General features: G+C 36.6%; 1 protein-coding gene across 8 annotated transcripts in view; it reads right to left on the reverse strand.

Moving 5' to 3' along the window:
- ST7 (suppression of tumorigenicity 7) overlaps positions 1–18,610 on the reverse strand; it is a 255,364-nt gene that overhangs the window by 197,182 nt on the left and 39,572 nt on the right. Inside the window, exon 1 of one of the 8 annotated variants that reach the window (XM_025929648.2) lies at positions 7,436–9,103. The exons of 6 other annotated variants lie outside the window; for them this stretch is intronic. In XM_025929648.2, coding sequence (XP_025785433.1) covers positions 7,436–7,448 — 13 coding nt within the window. In that variant the 5' untranslated portion in view covers positions 7,449–9,103. Of the gene's footprint in view, positions 1–1,604; positions 2,980–7,435; positions 9,104–18,610 lie in introns of those variants that run through there. One more of the 8 variants, XM_086691845.1, reaches the window with a different exon arrangement.

Raw genomic sequence — 18,610 nt, forward strand, 5'->3', positions numbered from 1 at the left:
TTCTGTCTGTTCAGTAATCCAGTAGCTCCAGAAACCAAAAGCAACCAGTAGTTTTCAAACATATCACATAGCATATGGGTGACATTATTAAAAGATCAAGTTTGATAACCAGGCAAGGCTGTGTCTGCTAAGTAAATCTGGCCAGACAATGTTAGAGTCCCTAGTCCAAGAGCCCAAAGACTCCCACATGAGCTTCAACTTCTATTTTCACCTAAAAAAAGTATTAAGACTAATTTCCCTTTAGTAAATCTCTCTGTCCATACCTAAGTTCCTACATAAACAAAATTCCATGACTAAAATGAAACTGTAGAAGGTCTTTTCCACTTAATAATCTGTTCCTACTTGTTGGGTGACAATAATTCTAATTGTACCATTAAGTGAAAATTCAAAAAATATTTTTTAATTTTTAGAAAATAATATTGTCATATGCCGAATGGAACATTATGTCTCACTGTTATTCTTTCTTGACCTTGATTAGTCAGTGTGGTTAATTTCAGCAATGAGAAGCTTCCATGTAAAACAACAAAAATAATCCTTTAAAAAGCCAATCAAGAAACAAAAAAAAACCTGAGGATTATAAGCTCTCCTGAAATACAACTATTCTAGAATAACCATCAGCTGCACACAAATAGATGCAGTGATCACCTAAGATCAGAAAGAAAATGTTGGATTATAAATTCTTAAGAAATGCATTTCCTAAATTGCTGCCCTAATCTTCTTCTCCCCACAAAGGTAATATCTTGCCAATTTTTAATGTTCTGGGCTAGCAGGTTGAGTCTCTTCAGAAATACTTAACTGTCACCTTTCCTTATGGATAATGACAAAATATTCTGCAGAGCCTGAATAACTGCATGGACAAGTTATATTATTCTATATCCAACATTAAATAATCCTCAAATTAGTTAGGCTAATACCAGTTATAGCTGTCTACAAGTGCTGTCCAGCCCAGCCCATTGTGCAGGGCCTGCTCTGCACCACAGCAATTTCATTGTATAAGTTTTAAGACAGATACGATGCTGCTAGACTGTGACGTTAGCCAGCATATCAACATTGAAACCGTTGTGTAAAAAAAAAAAAAAAAAAAAAAAAAATCTTTACTATAAAGCTTACTTCTTATTCTTTAAATCTGCATATAATATCTACTCCTATGCTTCTGTAAAAATATGGAGGAAGAGGATATAATGACACCTTTTTGTCCTTTTAAATAAAAACTGTAAACCCTTTTTCCCTTTCTAATAAACACTATCATTTTAGATCCTCCCAGTTTCTACTTTAGGGTTTAAGGACTATTATAGAACCCACAACAATAGATCGGTGACAGACTTGATCCCATCAATTAACACGTTCTGGGGAGACTGCCTGGATTCCTGTCTTCCTTCCTCCCTCTTGAAGGCCTGGTTTTGGCCACACTGACATCCCTGGCCTTAAGGATGAATAACCCAGTTAAGGAGGAGTCCCTTCCCTGAGACCAATTCCTTTGTAATTAGAGCCAAAATACAAAGTCTATTAATGACCTATGGCAATGTGATATGAAGTCCAAGCCAACGAAACCATGACAGCAAACAGATTTCTGAATAGCAAAGAAGTAGGATCCATTTACTTACATGAAGATTCAGTGCCAAACATGGCTGGCTCCAGAGGCTGCTTTAAAAAAATCAGAAGAAAGAAAAAAAAAGGGAAGGAAATAAAATCGAGGAGGGTGTACGCGGGAGAGTGAAAAGATGAGCCGCTACACAGCAGGGGTCATGAAGACACACAATGCAGTCCAAGCTGTGTCCAGCTGCCAGATTCTCCTCTTACAAGCTTCAGTGTTCTCCCGTGTGATTGAAAAGCAAGGTCTCCTACAGCACAAAAACCCGAAGAGCTGCTTGTGAAAATCCAATAGGGGAAGGCAAGCCAACGTGGCTCTTCTGGGATGCAGTGAGGCAGGACTAGGTAGCAGCAGGGGCACGACTGGAAGCAGCAGCAACAGCGGCTACTGCAATCCCCAGCCCTGCCGTAGCAGTAAGACAATAGCAGGGCTTATGCATACACCGATGACGTCAGAGACACTGCACAGACGGACTGCGCTGCTTGAGCCAGAGGCTCCAGGGGCTTCAGGGGAGCAGGCGATTCAAAGGGGAATTCCTTTGTCACAACATGGACAAGACCAAGAGCCACATATATATTCACCTTCCTGACAAGAGCTTCAACCTGTAATACCAAGCACTAACAAGGACCTCAAAGAAATCTAAATATTGGCTTTACAGCAACTAACCACAAAGATATCATGAAGATCAAGATTCTTGGTTTCATGCAGCAATTAAACTTTTCAAGGGAATTAAGAATATCAGAAATGAGAAAAATAAACTGCCTTTAAAAATAACTACAGAACTCTTGTTTTTTCTCTACACTTATGGTAAACTGACAGATCAGAGGCTGTAAACTCAATCACAATTACGTGAAAATATGTATACTATTGCATACACATTCTGGGCATATTAATACACCCACAACTATACCCATTTATTAACAGTAAAATAACAGTGCAAGTGCTTAAAACACTGTGTGGCACACAGTGAGCTCACAAACATCAGCAATTACATTATTAGTTATGTTGCAACTGTTATTCAGATGTGAAAACCACAGCTCTAGGAATATATTACCTACATATATTTCTCTTATCCCATTCCTTTGGCCTTATTTTTATTTTGCCTTCCTGTCCTTTTCTAGAGTAACTCAGTCATTTTAAGGCTGTGTGCACACAGGCTGTACACACCTGTGTGTCAGTGGGCACATATGACCAACAAACACATTTCTTTTTACTCTATTCTTACAAGGAAATAATTGAAGATATTGTTATTTTGTCACTTGATAAATAAAACTCTTCCTGCATTACCTTTACTCTTAGAAATCTGTTTTTTAAACTAGAAGTCTATAGACTATCCAACAGAAGCAAAGCAAGAAATTTTGTTTTAATGTTTTAAAAACACTGAAATGCACAAAAAGTGTGTGTGTGTGTGTGTGTGTGTGTGTGTGTGTATTCCCATAATCCCACACTTTTAAGATCATATAAAATAGGAGATTCAAGAGCTCAAGATTCCTCTCTATCCATTCATCCAAGGTATGTATCCAGTATTTTCTTAAGATTTACAAAGACGTGTCTTCATATAATATAGTTTTTAAACATTAAATTCTGATAGGAATGTGAAACTGTAAGTTACCATCTAAAAACATCATTAATAGCTTTTCTGGTCAGTATATGTGGATCCATCTCATCCTTTTAATAGTTGCCTAATATTCCATTGTGTGGTTATAGAATAATTTATTCAAGGTAACTTGACCTTTGCTTACTGAAATGCTAAACCAGTGCAATGATGTTACATAAGATAATGAACAAATATTTTGTTGTAGGAAAGAATAACAATAACTAATATTTACTGAATATTCACTATGTGCCAGGTACTATTCTGGGAAGTTTACATGAATTAACTTATTGAATCTTTGTAACAATCCTACAATGTAGATACCATTAATTTCCACATTTGATAAATGGTGAAATAATTTTCCAAGGTCACACAGGTACTGAACAATAAGCTGGGATTCAAATCTAGGTAGGTTCCAAAACATTTGCTCTTAACTGCTCTTCCATAATGCTTCTTGAGAATTAACAAATAATTATATTTTAAGTATGCAACTAAAACAAAAGGAAAATAGATACCAACTGAAAATGTGGACAAAAATATTCTTAAAAGAGAAAGGTCACCAGAGAAAGCTAAAAATGACAGAAAGAACTATGCCAAAAATTGCAGGAATTAAGAAAAATGCATCCTCCCAAATTATCAGTCATGTTAAAAACCAGTGGAGAATATCAATAATGGCATGAAGATATAACTGTAGGGAAGTACAAAAGGCAATACCCTTCAAAAGGGTTGAAGCCAGAATATTATCTTACGTAAGATCTATTTTAAATTGCATACCAGATGTTGTACACGAATAGTCACACAAACGGTGGATGGATGTGGCCAGAAGAAAGGCAAGAGGAAAAGTAGAATGAGACGATGATCTTGGGTAAGAGATATTTTCCACCAGAGGCCACGGTCTATAGGCAGTAACTGCTTTGCCAAGTCATTGATGTAGCTCCTCTCAGCTCATACGTGAGGGTGTACATATGCATATGTAAATGCACTTTTCTGAGTGCCTGTATTTATTTCTTGGCACTGACTTCTGAGAGTAAGTTAAAGGCTGCAATATTTTGCAAGAAGTCAACTTTTTAGATAACTATACCAGGGTCACTACGTTAAAACAATAGATATCTCACTTGCCAACAAAACTGTACCCAAATGACAGCCTCTGACTCCTATTAAGGTTTCTATAACCTCTGGAGGCCTGAGGTATTTCTAAGTACTTTAGTATGTTGGAATCCATATCACTGAAGGCCCATCTTTGACAAAACAGATTCCAAAAATTTAGTTTACTATTTTTCTCTCCTCTAGGCACCTGGCATGAGCTCACAAAATGAAGACGAATTTTAATGTGTTGCCGAAAGAAAATATAATGAAATAAAACTGATCTGATGTCTTCCACACCCCTCAAAAAAAATCACATAATACATTCCAAGACCAAAATTAACTTTGAACTATCAATTCTGTCTAATTATGTCTATTTGCCTGTAACCTTGCCCTTTTTATTAGCAAAGAGAATACTGTTAATTTTAGTATAAAATTAGCAATGAAAGGAAAGATCAATATTCAAAATGATTTAGTAGCCAAAATAATCATTGTTAGAACACTGCTGATAAACAAAGACAGTAGTGAAAATCTTAAACTAAGTCAATAGTCACTTTTAGAGGAAACCCCATTCATAAATCACTCAACAACTTACTGTTGGGAGCTTACTGTTCTGCACTCTAGGGGTACAGCCAAGCACAAACTCCCTCCTCTATGGAGCTTACAGTCTAGTGGGTGAGACAAACAAATATGTAATATGTCAGATGGCGGCATGTGTTACAAAAAAAGGTAAGAGGAACCCAAGGCTGAGGAATGACTGAATGTGAGGGTTATTAGTTCAGATAAAACTGTCAGGCAATGCCACCCTTAAAAGATGACATTTCAACAGAGACCTGAAAAAAAGTGAAAAGAAACCACATGGATAACATGGAAACCCCGTGGGAGAAAGAGCATTCCAAGAAAAAAAAAAAAAGATAAATCTATTCTTGAATCATCAAGAACCATTTTCTATTGGATGACAACCCCTTCAGTGCCATGATGATGTCATTACGTGCAATATGGTTACGCTTCATGAACTGTGCTGACAGTAAAATAAATTCTCTTTTTCAAATCCAAAAGAATTCACTCTCCCATGAACTGAAAACATATGCGTTCTTCACTTCACAGTTTACTAAATATACCTATATTTGCAAATATGTAAATGTTTTTAAAAATCACCATAGGTGACAACATCCAAAATAGCTTCCTACCTCATCAGACAACTAATTTAATTAGTTTATCTATTAATGTGGTAAGAACTTAAGCCACACATTCTCTCTAGAGTACATACATAAACTAATTCTGAAGGTGTCATATCTGGAATTTCTCTGGAGCCATCTCCTTTGCTCACACTAAAGTTTTCTTAGTATTCCTCTTTTCTTAATTTTTGTAAAATGTTTATTTATTTTGAGAGAGCATGCACGTGAGCGTGGGGGAGGGGCAGAGAGAGGGAGAGAGAGAAGCCCGAGCAGATTCTGTGCTGTCAGTGCAGAGCCCAATGCAGGGCTCGATCTCAGGAATCATGAGATCATGATCTGAGCCAAAATCAGGAATCAGATACAACCAACTGCACCACTCAGGTGATCCTCTTAGTACTCCTCTTGATGTCTGAGTAGCATGTTAAAGTTGTGTGTCTTTTGGAATACCATCTATACGTTTATAAAGTATTATCTAAAAACAGAGAAATGTTTTAGTGGCAATATATGACCTATAGAAAAATGAAAGAATCAATGGTTCTGTTCTTTGGGAAAAAGGTACAAACTTATAATTGAAAACATACTCATTGTAAAACTCCCTGATAAGATTTTAGAAATTTCACTTCTTTGCATATGGCTATAAAATGTGTTTCTTCCTACTTCCACACGGTACCACACATACAGTGAGCCTTCTGAAAGTTGTCTATTTTATTTCTGAACCGTGGAACAAAAACTCTGGCACACTTACCTTATGAGAAAAAAAATTCAAAATACACACACACACCACCACCACCACTGCACACACATACGTACACGCTATTATATTGGCTTTATAGAAACTCTAAAATAGAAAAATATGGATTTACAGAAAAAACAGACTTGGGGCAAATAGTTACTTTAAAATGTCTTATTTTCAAAAAAATATTTACCACAGAACTCCTTTACATAGTGAGCGCCTAAAAGTTACATTTTAAATTGTCAATTTCACAAAAAAATCACAATTTGATACCATATTGTCAAGGATCCACACATACATCAACAGAGATCATTTATAGAGAATGTAAGAAGAGCTTAATCTAAATGCACACTGATATTATCATTCCACTGGGTATGGAAGGTGGGTCTCCGCCCTGGTGGAAAATCTTCCAAAAGCCTTTGTTCTTTAGTTTAAAAGGAATCTGTCAGAAAACAGTGCCACCATTACCCAAAAGTTCAAAAATGGAAGGTAATATAATTTTGAATTAAGGTAATTAATTTTGAATTTGCTCACAAATTTTGGCAAAGGCTCACGGCCATTCCTCCATATCATCACCTCACCTCCTCATCCCGCCTTCACCCCCTCCAATCTAAGGGAATCCTCCACTTACTCATCAAGCAACCAGTACCCATGGTTAGTCTAACCTTAACTTTATTTCCAAACCTGTCCCAATTTACCATTCAGAAACTACACTTTGGGAAAAAGGTTATGCAGCTTAAAAAGGAAGAGGCTAGTTATCCATCCAAAAATTCTAGACACATTAATACTCAGAAAATTTGGGATAAAAACTGAAATTCTGTAACTCACTTCATTATGTCAACTCTCTGTGAAAGACACACTGCACGAAAGAACTACCACAAAACCAAAAATGTTTTACGGAAACCAGAAGCTCTCTGTAGACCATGTGTATATTTAATTCTCTGTGTGGCATAATCTGAACCCAGATGTTTGGACTCTAAACTTTCTGGCCCGGAGGGGAGACATGAGAATTAATGATGGTTTGCATTTTAATTTAAGTCTGTTTGAGCATGACCCAAACTGAAATAGAAAAAACAACAAACGTATGCCTGACAAATTCCTTTGTGTATATGCTAAAATAATCAAAATTTGTATACAACAAATTCATACATGATATCTTTAAAAAAACAAGCACAATCAACATAATTTCTATATATGAATTCAAAATACTTTAAGTAATTCTATATGACTAGAAAATATTTTAAATTTAATTTTACCTGTATAATCCATAATGAAGCAATCGGCAGGGAACTGGGTTATTTTCCAAAGTACAGCTCTATCAGACACAAAATGAAAGGGCTCCCTGGGCCGGCAAACTATTCTGGGGAAAGCCTCCTGCCATGTGACATTAAGCACACACACACTTCTGCTTATCTCGAACTCAAGCCACAACTGATGTGACTCTGCTCCCCTTTGCCTGTTCTTTTAAAGTCATCTTAGAAAAGTCTCTGTTAGAAAAGAACCGTTATTTCTTCCCATTTCATTCCTGTATTGTTAGTTAAAACTAGGGCGAAAAATTCTTTCTCTAAGTGAAAAGAAGAACACGTAGGTGTCTATACTTCATCCTAGTACTCAATGTTACAAACCCATTTAACCTGAAAGGAGTAATCATCCAAATTTTTATAGTTTTGTCATGATGTCCATTCATTTGATAGTATGCACACTTGATCCATTTGAAACACATTTGATTAATTTGTAACCAAACCTAATAAAGGTGATGAAAGAACAATCCTCTAAAGCAGATCTAAAACCCTGAAGTCATTTGTCTGAGTCCTGAAACAGACATCAGATGGAAAGGACATATGGTCATTCCTGAGACAGACTCTATCTGATACAATCTTTAATGTCACATTGCAAAGACCCTGAGCCACCTTCTACTTTATTGCCAATTGTTTTGATCTTGAGCGTGTCCTGGCTGAAACTTTGACTTTCACAGTGGCTACTTCATCTTGATATAATTCTTAACATTGCTCAGAAACAAGATATAAATAAATAAACTGAAAAAAATTATCAGCTTCTTTTTGTCTGTTTGTTTTTTGAGCAACTTGAGTGGCTGGACAATTTTCCAATTTAGAGATATATTAAATACTCCCCTAAATTGCAGCTGTTTTGCGAAAGATAAGGTATTGGTTGTTTAGAGAGGCTTTGTTTTGCTTTTATTTTGCTACCTTGAATAAGTTTCTCAGTAAGATAATTACAAAGTTTACAGCACTATAAAATATGATTGCTAATTTCAGCTCAACATCAAAAGTATGTATCCTACAGAAATCTAAAAATTCTGGGCTCAAGATCATCATTTAACAGATCTCCCCAATAATTTTATAAAATAAATGAGAAAGCCTCATTTCACTCAGCCATCCAGTCAATGCCTCATTACCATAAGCAGATCCCATTACACCACCATTCTGCTGACAGTCAAAAGCTGTTAATTCTCATCAACCTCACCTGCCACTGCTGCTAAGCAGCCCTGTCTCACTTCTCAGGCCTTAATTCTCTTTATCTTAATCTAGAGTAGAGATTAGAAAGCTTTCCATGAGCTACAAAAATTTGATACAGTTTCTTCCTGGTAATTAAGATGTGCAAATGGTTAAAACAGTAATGCCATAATTGTTTTAAATGCTAACCTGAAATGCCTAATAATAACTGTCTTAATGTCCACAAAACTTACAAGTGTGTGGAAACACTGATAGCCATTATCGGATGTCACCTGAAATGACATTTTATGTCTTTCACAATTTAGTACTGTTAGCGTTGCTTTTTAAACTTCTTATCTAATTATTTGAGTGGCATTGTTTTAAGAGCAATTGTTTTATCTTATCCTTCTTAGTATTTTATAATTCTTGTTTAAATCACAGATGTTTTAAGGAAATGCCTTTTATTGACAAAATGAGAACATAATGAAAAATCCAAATGAGAAGAGACAAGAGAGATGGATAGATGGGTAAATAGCTATAGGGGCGCCTGGGTGGCTCAGTCGGTTAAGCGGCCGACTTCGGCTCAGGTCACGATCTCGCGGTCCGTGAGTTCGAGCCCCGCGTCGGGCTCTGTGCTGACAGCTCAGAGCCTGGAGCCTGTTTCAGATTCTGTGTCTCCCTCTCTCTCTGCCCCTGCCCCGTTCATGCTCTGTCTCTCTCTGTCCCAAAAATAAAATAAATGTTAAAAAAAAAATAAATAAATAAATAAATAAATAAATAAATAAATAAATAAACGTTAAAAAAAAATTTAAAAAAAAAAAATAGCTATAAAACCTGTACTATACAGGCTACACTCAAAAAGACAAGAAATAACAAGTGTTGAGGATGTGGAGAAAAAGGAACCCTCATGCACTGTTGGTGGGAATGTAAATTGGTGCAGCCACTGTGGAAAACAGTATGGAAGTTCCTCAAAAATTAAAAAGAGAAATACCAAATGATCCAATAATTACAATTACTGAATACTTACCCAAAGAAAATAAAAATACTAATTGAAAAAGATATATGCACCGCTCTGTTTATTCCAGCATTATTTACAACAGTCAAGATATGGAAGCAACCTAAGTATACTTTCATAGATGAATGGATAAAGAAGATGTGGTATTGCATGTATGTGTATAAGACATATACACACATATACATACATAATGGAATATTACACAGCCTTAAAAAGGATAAGATTGTGCCACTTTCAACAACATGGATGGACCTAGAGGATATTATGCCAAGTAAAATAGTCAAGACAAATACCATATGATTTCACTTGTATGTGGAATATAAAAAACAGAACAAATGAATAAACAAAAACAAAATGCAGAATCAGACCTGTAAATATGGAGAACAAACTGAGGATTTGCAAGGTGGGGTAATGTGGAGGGAGATAGGCAAAATGGGGGAAAGGGAGTGGGAGATACTGAACACCTGAAACTAATTGTAACATTGTTGTGTCAACTATACTCAAATAAAAAAAAAATTTTTTTTAATTTTTAAAAAGCCTACAATCTACAGTTAAGTGATTTACCACAGCTCAGAAAGCCAGCAGGGTAGTTAAGAGTCAGGCTTTGAATCAGACAGAGAAGGTACAAGTCACACGTTAGCCACTTATTAGCTGGATAATCTTAAGTTTTTAAATCTCTCTGAGCCTCTGGTGGCTCATAAATTGACAAAGGACCTACCATCAATGCCTGGGACATGATAATAGCTAATAGGTAAATGAAGAGCTAATGTGTAAGTAGTTGCTTAATGTGTACCAGGCATTGTCTGACATCATGTATTAACTTATTTAAACCTCACAACAGCCTTGTAAGATATTTTCCTCATTTATAGATGAGGAAATTGAGGCATGGAGGGTAAATCAGTCACTTAACTAAACATAGCAGAGCCAGGATTCAACCGAAGCCCATCTCAGAGTCCTATATAACACTGCCTTTAGAGAGTAGGTGATCAACAAATGGAAGCAAAACAACAACAACAAAAAAAACATTTCCAAAAACTTAGTTCATTCTTTCCAATAAAACCTGCAATTTCCCAAATATTTCAGTTCAGAGTTTATAAAACTTCTCTTGTATAGTCTATGTTCAATTCCAACATATGGAAAGATTAAAAAAAGAAACAGAATGAATGAGATAATGTCCTAAGTCATCTTGATAGTTAAAATGAGAGTTGCATTCATCAGTTAGGCAAAAATAAACAGTCAAGAGCAGAGAGCTATAACCATAAAAGGACCGGAACTATTCCCCACACTCCCAGCAGCCACCAAGTCCATTCCTCTCTACTTTTCAGTTCTCCAAATGTCACAGTATATACTACTTTCCTGACCTCTAAAGGGTTTAGGGGTTTAGGCAAGTTCCTCTAACTACACAGGTCACTCAGGAGGAGGGCCTTCAACTACTTCTCCCTTACCTTCCTCCCCAAGAAACTTCTCTATCCCCATTTCACTCTCAGCAAAGGAGACTCTCTGGTATGTCCAGAGGCAGCCTCCCACACACACACCATCCCCAGCAACAATTACATCACAGTCCTCTCCAACAAGTAGCAACAAGTCGTCAGAGGCACAGGAACCACTCTCCTAACACCAACTTACTGACTTAGCAGCACCCCGCATTACACCCTGGAACCCCGTTTCAGATTCCTGCTACAATTCAGCCTTTCATGCTCCAGGCTGGAAGAAGCATAGTTACTGAATCAAGAGACCTGAGGCCTCGCCGCAACATTGCCACTCATTTCCTCTCTAAGTCCTGGAACCTCTGTAGGTGTCCATTCCCTCGCTGGCAAAATGAGGAGGCTGAACTAGATGATCCTTAAAATCTAGTCCAACTCCAACAATCTAGGATTCTAGTGTAAACCAATTACACCTGGAAAAGAAAACTCAAGTAACTCCTGCAGGTAACTGTTCCTCCTCTAGTCCACATCATCCCCTCTTCCATCCTGCTGGAGCCTTGAGAATAGCCCCACCTCAAGGGTGGGAAGCCAGGGAGCCAGGTGTTATCATCCAAATCCAGTGCATTCACACACTGCATGGCTCTGAGGGAGCCTCCAACAGTTTCCAGGTACACTGTTTCTCTCAGCCTGGGGTTAGCAGATGAATACAAACACACACAAAACACACAAGAAATAAATGTTGGGAAGTCTACCAACTGGTTCATGGTAAAGGTCACCCCTCTTAAGACAACAAGGCCTGGATGTCAGCAAGAAAGCTTCTGAAAGAGACCCCTACTTCCAGGACATGCCTGAGATGGCCTGGACAGGGAGTGCCAAGTTTGTAGGTGACAGCGCAGGGGCTGAGACAAAGCTGTCCTCTCTCTCCAGAGTAGTTCCTAAAATGTGAGTCCACAGCCCTTTTCTCTCCCCAGAGAAGGAGAAAGAGCATGACTCCCACTTCACTCTTCCCTCAAATCTGAAAACCATGACCTTATCATAATATTTACATCATATTTCCAACCCATTCAATAACTCACTTTATTGCACATTTTAAAACCCCAGAGGTGGATTATAAATGCTCACCCTGCTTTTCCACATTACAGAAATAATAGCATGGGGTTTTCCCTCTGGTCTCTATTCTCACCCTCCTCACCAACAACTCAGAGTTGAGTCAAAATGCCTTAATGTTATGCCTCATCCCAACTTCCCCTTAACTGGAACAAACTTTACCTAAGATGTTGCTGCTCTCCCGAGCTTCTTACCACCCACGCCAGCCTGCATCTGCTTCGGCAACTCCTTTTCATATTCTGCCATTCTTCATTGGCTTTGCTTATCGAGCCCCAAGACTACCTCATGGCTTACCCCACAACATAAGAACACTCCACTACAAAAAGCGTTCTCTGAAGAAGATTCCAACAGGTGAAACCAACTCTTCCCATGAGTGTGCTGCCTCCATATCTCAAAATTTTTAAGTAAGCCAAGACAGATGACCATCAAGCACCAACCAGGTAACAAAACAAGTACCCAACCCAGACATATCCCTCTATAGAAAGCTTCTTTAGGCAAAACACAGACTTTACTGTGTGATTTTGGTCTGTTCATCTGGCTGGCAAAAGGAATCGCTGCAAAATAAGCAAAGATAGTTATGAAAAATAGTCATGAATGGACTACTGTGGGTTGTCCCAGAGGCAAAACAAAACAAAACAAAACAAAACAAAACAAACAAACAAAAACAATGGAGAAGTTCTTCAAGAAATACGGTAGTATTCAGCACAAGTTTTTTGTAAGCAAAGAAAGTCACGAATTATCCATGGTACTCCAAAACATAAATCATTCTGGTTGTTTTATAAGGGTCAGCACATTCTTTCTATAAAGGACCAAATAGTAAATATTGTAGATTTTGTGGGACCTTCCAGTCTCTGTCACAACTCCTCACTTTGCCATTTTATTGCAAAAGTAACTATACACAACACATATACAAATGAGAACAGCTGTGTTTCAATAAAACTTAATTTATAGACTGTGAAACTGAATTTCTTAAATTTTCATGTATCATAAAGTATTTTTCTTCTTCTGAATTGATTTCAATCATTGAAAAATATTTTTTCTAGAAACACTGTTAACTTGCAAGCCAAACAAATACAGGTGGCCCTCGGATTATAGTTTGCCAACCTCTGTTCTGTAACCTTTACTATAGTTGATTTGACCTTTCTCTGAAAGAGCTCTGATCTTCAATTAGGTCTCTGCCATTAACAAGACTCGTAAAGGTAATGGGATTCCATCAATAACTGCTTGCTGGATCAGGGCTGGGAACTCAAGAAAACTTTCACCCCAGGCCCCTTCGCTTATAATGATACCATGAGTATTGATAGCCCACGCTGCCTTGTTTATTCCCTATGCCTTAGAACTAGTGGTAATTGCTGAATCAATTGTGAGAAATCAACTTTCAAGGGCAACAAAAACATTTACAACCCACATTAATCTCTAACCCTCAAAAATTCTATAAAAAAATGGAAACCATTAGTAAAGATTTCCAAATCTCCTGTTATACTATAAGCCAGGAAACTTATATGAAGTACACTCATAGTATAAAAAGTAATAGCTAGTTTGGTATGAGAAAATCTGGCACTGCTCACCAACAGAAGTGGAAAGAGAATTCTTGAGAAACAAGAAACTTAGGTTTCAAATCCTAACTGAACAGTTTAATGCTTTGGTTGGCCTTCTCATGGCAGTATCTCATTTATGAAATTAAGAATTAAGTTTAGATTATTTCTGTGGTCTTTTCCAGTTCTAAAATGCTTGTAATGAGATACACTAATCATGATATCTGACTTAGCCCACTGAGAATTTCAGCATTTTTCACTTTTCATTATCCTTCAGATAACAGGCAGATAATTTCCTATCTGCTGTTTTATCTCTGGCTTTTTGAGAGGCCGTTGAAAATATATTTCTGATCAGGACTTGCAGCCGTCTCAGAAACAATCCAGTCTTAGCACAGATATGAGTGAACCAAGAGAAAATACAACACTTGGAAGAAATTTTTAGAGACAGACACTTGTGCCTTCTGCAATCATAAAATCCAAGTTGTATGCCTCCCACAACAAAAGCATACAATCAAGTCCTTCAGCACCACAGAAATTTGTCTTCAAAACTGCTTCATTTTCTCATAATAATCACATCCTTGATATAGAGGTACCATGCTGCAGTCTGACTCCAGAATCAAGCAGATCTGGATTAGTCTCTACTAATCTCTACACTACTACCTTGTAAACTGAAAGTTATTCACCTCCAAGCCTCACTTTCGCCATCTGTAGAACACGGATGCTATTCTTGGTAGCCATGGAAATGACATATACATAATGGTGTGTAAATACCGATGTTTTCAGAAAGGCATCTTCAACATTGTCAGGTGTGAAAAAATAACATACAAAGCAGTAGGAGTAATACAGCATTTTGAAGTTTTTTGGAAAAGCATACAGTGGAAAAATGGAAGGAAATTCTGACACTTGCTACAACGGCTGAACCTTGAAGACATTATGCTAGTGAAATAAACCAGTCACAGAAAGACAAATAGCATATGATTCCACTTTTAAGTGGTACTAGAGTACTCAAATTCACAGAGACAGAAAGTGGAAGGATAGTTGCAAGAGGCTGCAGGAAGCAGAAAAGGAGAATTGTTTAATGGGTATAGCACTCCAGCAAGATACAAAGTTCTAAAGGTTGGCAGCATAACTACTGAGCTAGTTAAGTGGTAAATTTTATGTTATGTATATTTTGTCACAATTTAAATTTTTTGAATAGGGACACCTGGGTGGCTCAGTCAGTTTTGCATCTGACTCTCGATTTCATCTCACGTCATGATCCCAGAGTACTGGGATAGAGTCCTGCATCAGGCTCCATTCTTAGCCTTAAGATTCTCTCTTTCTGTCTCTCTCTCTCTCTCTCTCTCTCTCTCTCTCTCTCTCTCTCTCTGCCCCTCTCCCCATACTTGCGCATGCTCTCCCTCTCAAGCAAATAAATACACATACATACATAAATAATACACCTTTTTGAATAAACTTTTCAAATAAAATTTAAAATACTTAAGGGGCGCCTGGGTGGCTCCGTCAGTTAAGCGGCCGACTTCGGCTCAGGTCACGATCTCGCGGTCCGTGAGTTCGAGCCCCGCGTCGGGCTCTGTGCTGACAGCTCAGAGCCTGGAGCCTGTTTCAGATTCTGTGTCTCCCTCTCTCTGACCCTCCCCCGTTCATGCTCTGTCTCTCTCTGTCTCAAAAATAAATAAACGTTAAAAAAATAAAAAATAAAAAAATAAAATAAAATACTTAAAAAAAACCCATACAGTGGATATATCTAGCAATAGAATTACTGATGGTTTTCACTTTGTCACAGTTGCAAAAGTAGAATGAGCTCTCTATGAAAAATATTCACTCCATAAAAAGAAAAGGCATTTCATTTTATATGTGAAGTAAGTCTAAAAGCCTGAAAGCTATGAAATCTACCAGCTAAGAATCAGTCTTAAGATAAAATACTGTAACCAAGAACTACACATATAATTCGGGCCAGAATGACTGGCCAAGAGAAGGATAAAGGATTGGTAACAATGCAGTGTATTTCTGTTTGTAAATCTGTAGAGAAATATTAACTTTAAATGGCATTTATGCAAAGATTATTTAAATTTTAATTCTGAATTAAAAGGCTTTCTAAAAAATAAAAATTTCAGTAATTCTAGTGCCTAGCAATGTTTGTTGAGTGAATAAATGGACATGCTTAAGCAAAATCCTTGAATCTCAGAAAATGTACAAACTATTCAGAATACATGACCGTATTACACTGCTACCAACTGGCAGCAGCAACCCTAAAGCACAAGGACAATAACTTGCAAAGGAGAGAGTTCATTGCTGAAACTTTAAAAAATGTTAAGAGAATGACAAACTTGTAACAACTTTTCTCCTTTGAAAGCTTTATTATTTCCAACAAAATATGGACAATGCCCTTTAAAAAAGCACATTGACTCTACCATAAATCAACTCTGAAAATGGTAGAAGATGGGAAAATTGCTGGAATTAAAGCAAGATCCACTTTTTAATCCTGCTTTAGGCAACACTGTACCTCAGTTTTCTCAGACATGAAATATGTGAATCTGTCAGCAACGTATTACCCTTATTTCATGTCTGAGAACACCTTGTAAATGGTGAAATATCAGGAATTAGTATTATTTATTAAATTACTCTTACTGACTTTTTCACCTAAACAACAAAATATCTCTAAAACATTTCTATTTATGATCTATATATACGTAAGTTTAACAAACAAAATGCATCAACTTTTGAAGACATTAAATGCCAAGTTAAAGATAAAAGTATAACAAATATCTGTCCTTTGAGTCATTTATATGGAACACTATCTTCCCAATCCAACTCAGACTTTTTCCCAGGACTTTTTTTTTTAGCAGAAACATGCCCTACATACTTTTCATGAGCATAATTTATTTTTAAATTAATGTCTGGGAATTCAGCATACCGTATCTTGAAACAGTGATCCATGTTAGCCATTGTTTCCACAGTCCACCAGCACTTGGGCAGGAAGTGTGATATGCAAAGAAGGAACTAAATCTCATGGGGTCTTATCAGTAATCCTTTAGCATTTCATAAAAATCTGATACACATATCTAATCATGAAAACTGGAAATGGTTTATATTAATGATAATGACCAATGTAAAGACAGAGGAAAAACAGGGACCATTTATGACTCTTTATCATAGGAGATAACTAAAGGTGAAGTGAGTTGAAACTGGGGCTAGACTTAGGATCAACAGCTTTTAGATTTCCCTGTTCTTTACAAATGTTAAAGTAGTATTAGATTTTATATTTACATAACATGAATTACTATTATTGAGATTCAGTTCTCGCAATAAAACATGAGTAAATAATGATCAAACAAAATTGAGAAAAATTTTTAAGTTATTTTGTCAATACTATAATGTATTAACAAACACATTTTACTTCAGTGAAATTAGATTCAAGGACTTATGTCTTAGTGTTTCATTGAGAATGTAAAAGATTCCAGGAATGTGTGTTTAAGGAAAAGAAAAGCATACACTGAGGACAGATGATATGACAATGAACAAAATACAGAGGCCATTGAACTTCCAGGCATTATACAGCAGCAAAACACTTAAACACAGCCATGTTACAAAAATATCTCAGGAAATAAAAAGATAAAACATGCTAGGTGCCCTTACCTACCTACCTAAAATACTCCAAAATACATTTGAATCAAGTCTTTATAGAAATACAGATTAAAGTACTATAAATATTTTCTTTTATCCAAAATAGCCCTTGAAAGATAAGTCATCTTTTTAATTGTTTATTATAACTTCTATATTCTCTTAATTTGGGTACTTTTTTAAAGTCATACTAATTCATTTATCTCTAAAACATCACAAGATAATAATAAAGGCTCACAGACATTCCTTAACATTTGACATAAAGTATAAGTGCACTAAATGTAAAAAATAAAATAACTATTAAAAAAGAAAATAAATGTTTTATTTTTATAATCAAGAGTTTATTTTCAGATACTCATCATCTAGAATCAATGTCTATTCAGAGATAGCTTTCTTTTTTTAATTTTTATTTTTTACATTTATTTATTTTTGAAAGAGAGAGAGAGAGAGAGAGAGACAGAGCACAAGTATTGGGGGGTGGGGGGCAGAGAGAGAGGGAGACACAGAATCCGAAGCAGGCTCCAGGCTCCGAGCCATCAGCACAGAGCCCGACGCAGGGCTCGAACCCACGAACTGTAAGATCATGACCTGAGCTGAAGTTGGTCGCCTAACCAACTAAGCCACCCAGGCGCCCCCAGAGATAGCTTTCTTAATGGTAAATAGATTCTTTAAGTCATTTGGGAGACAGTCCAATGGTAGCTTCTACATTTTCTCCCTGAGCACAGGACAAGAACACAGTTGCACATGTCCCCTCGATCCACTCAAAGAATTAGGGAAAAGTATGTGGGAGGCAGAAGGAGTCAATGCCTGGGGACTGAGCCATTCTTTTTTTGGTGGTTCATTCCCTATGGTATAAATGTCTTTATATGAATTGACAAAAAATACATAACTGTAGAAATTATATAATATTATTCTAGGAATACTTGTTTAACATTTTCAACAAAAGAAAAAGTTTTAAAGAAAAAGACAAGAACTAATACCATTTATTGCATTCTTTAGGATATATTAGAGATGCTAGAACACTGACAGAAACCTTCATATATTACATGATTACAATCATTTTCTCCATCTTTGCCATGAAATCTTGATGGATTCTATGTTAAAAGGCATAAAAAAAAGTCAGTCAAGAACGCCAAATTATTAAAATGCCTCTTTCCAGAGTTAAAATAAATTTCTACAGACTGTTCATTTCTTTTCCATATACACAACGTATTTCTGAATTAAGAGATTCAACAAGCTGAATATTTCATTGTGTTTCTCCAGACACCATGGG

Source organism: Puma concolor, chromosome A2 (genome assembly GCF_028749965.1).
Source record: "Puma concolor isolate L17-30 chromosome A2, mPumCon1.1.hap2, whole genome shotgun sequence".
Lineage (NCBI taxonomy): Eukaryota > Metazoa > Chordata > Mammalia > Carnivora > Felidae > Puma > Puma concolor.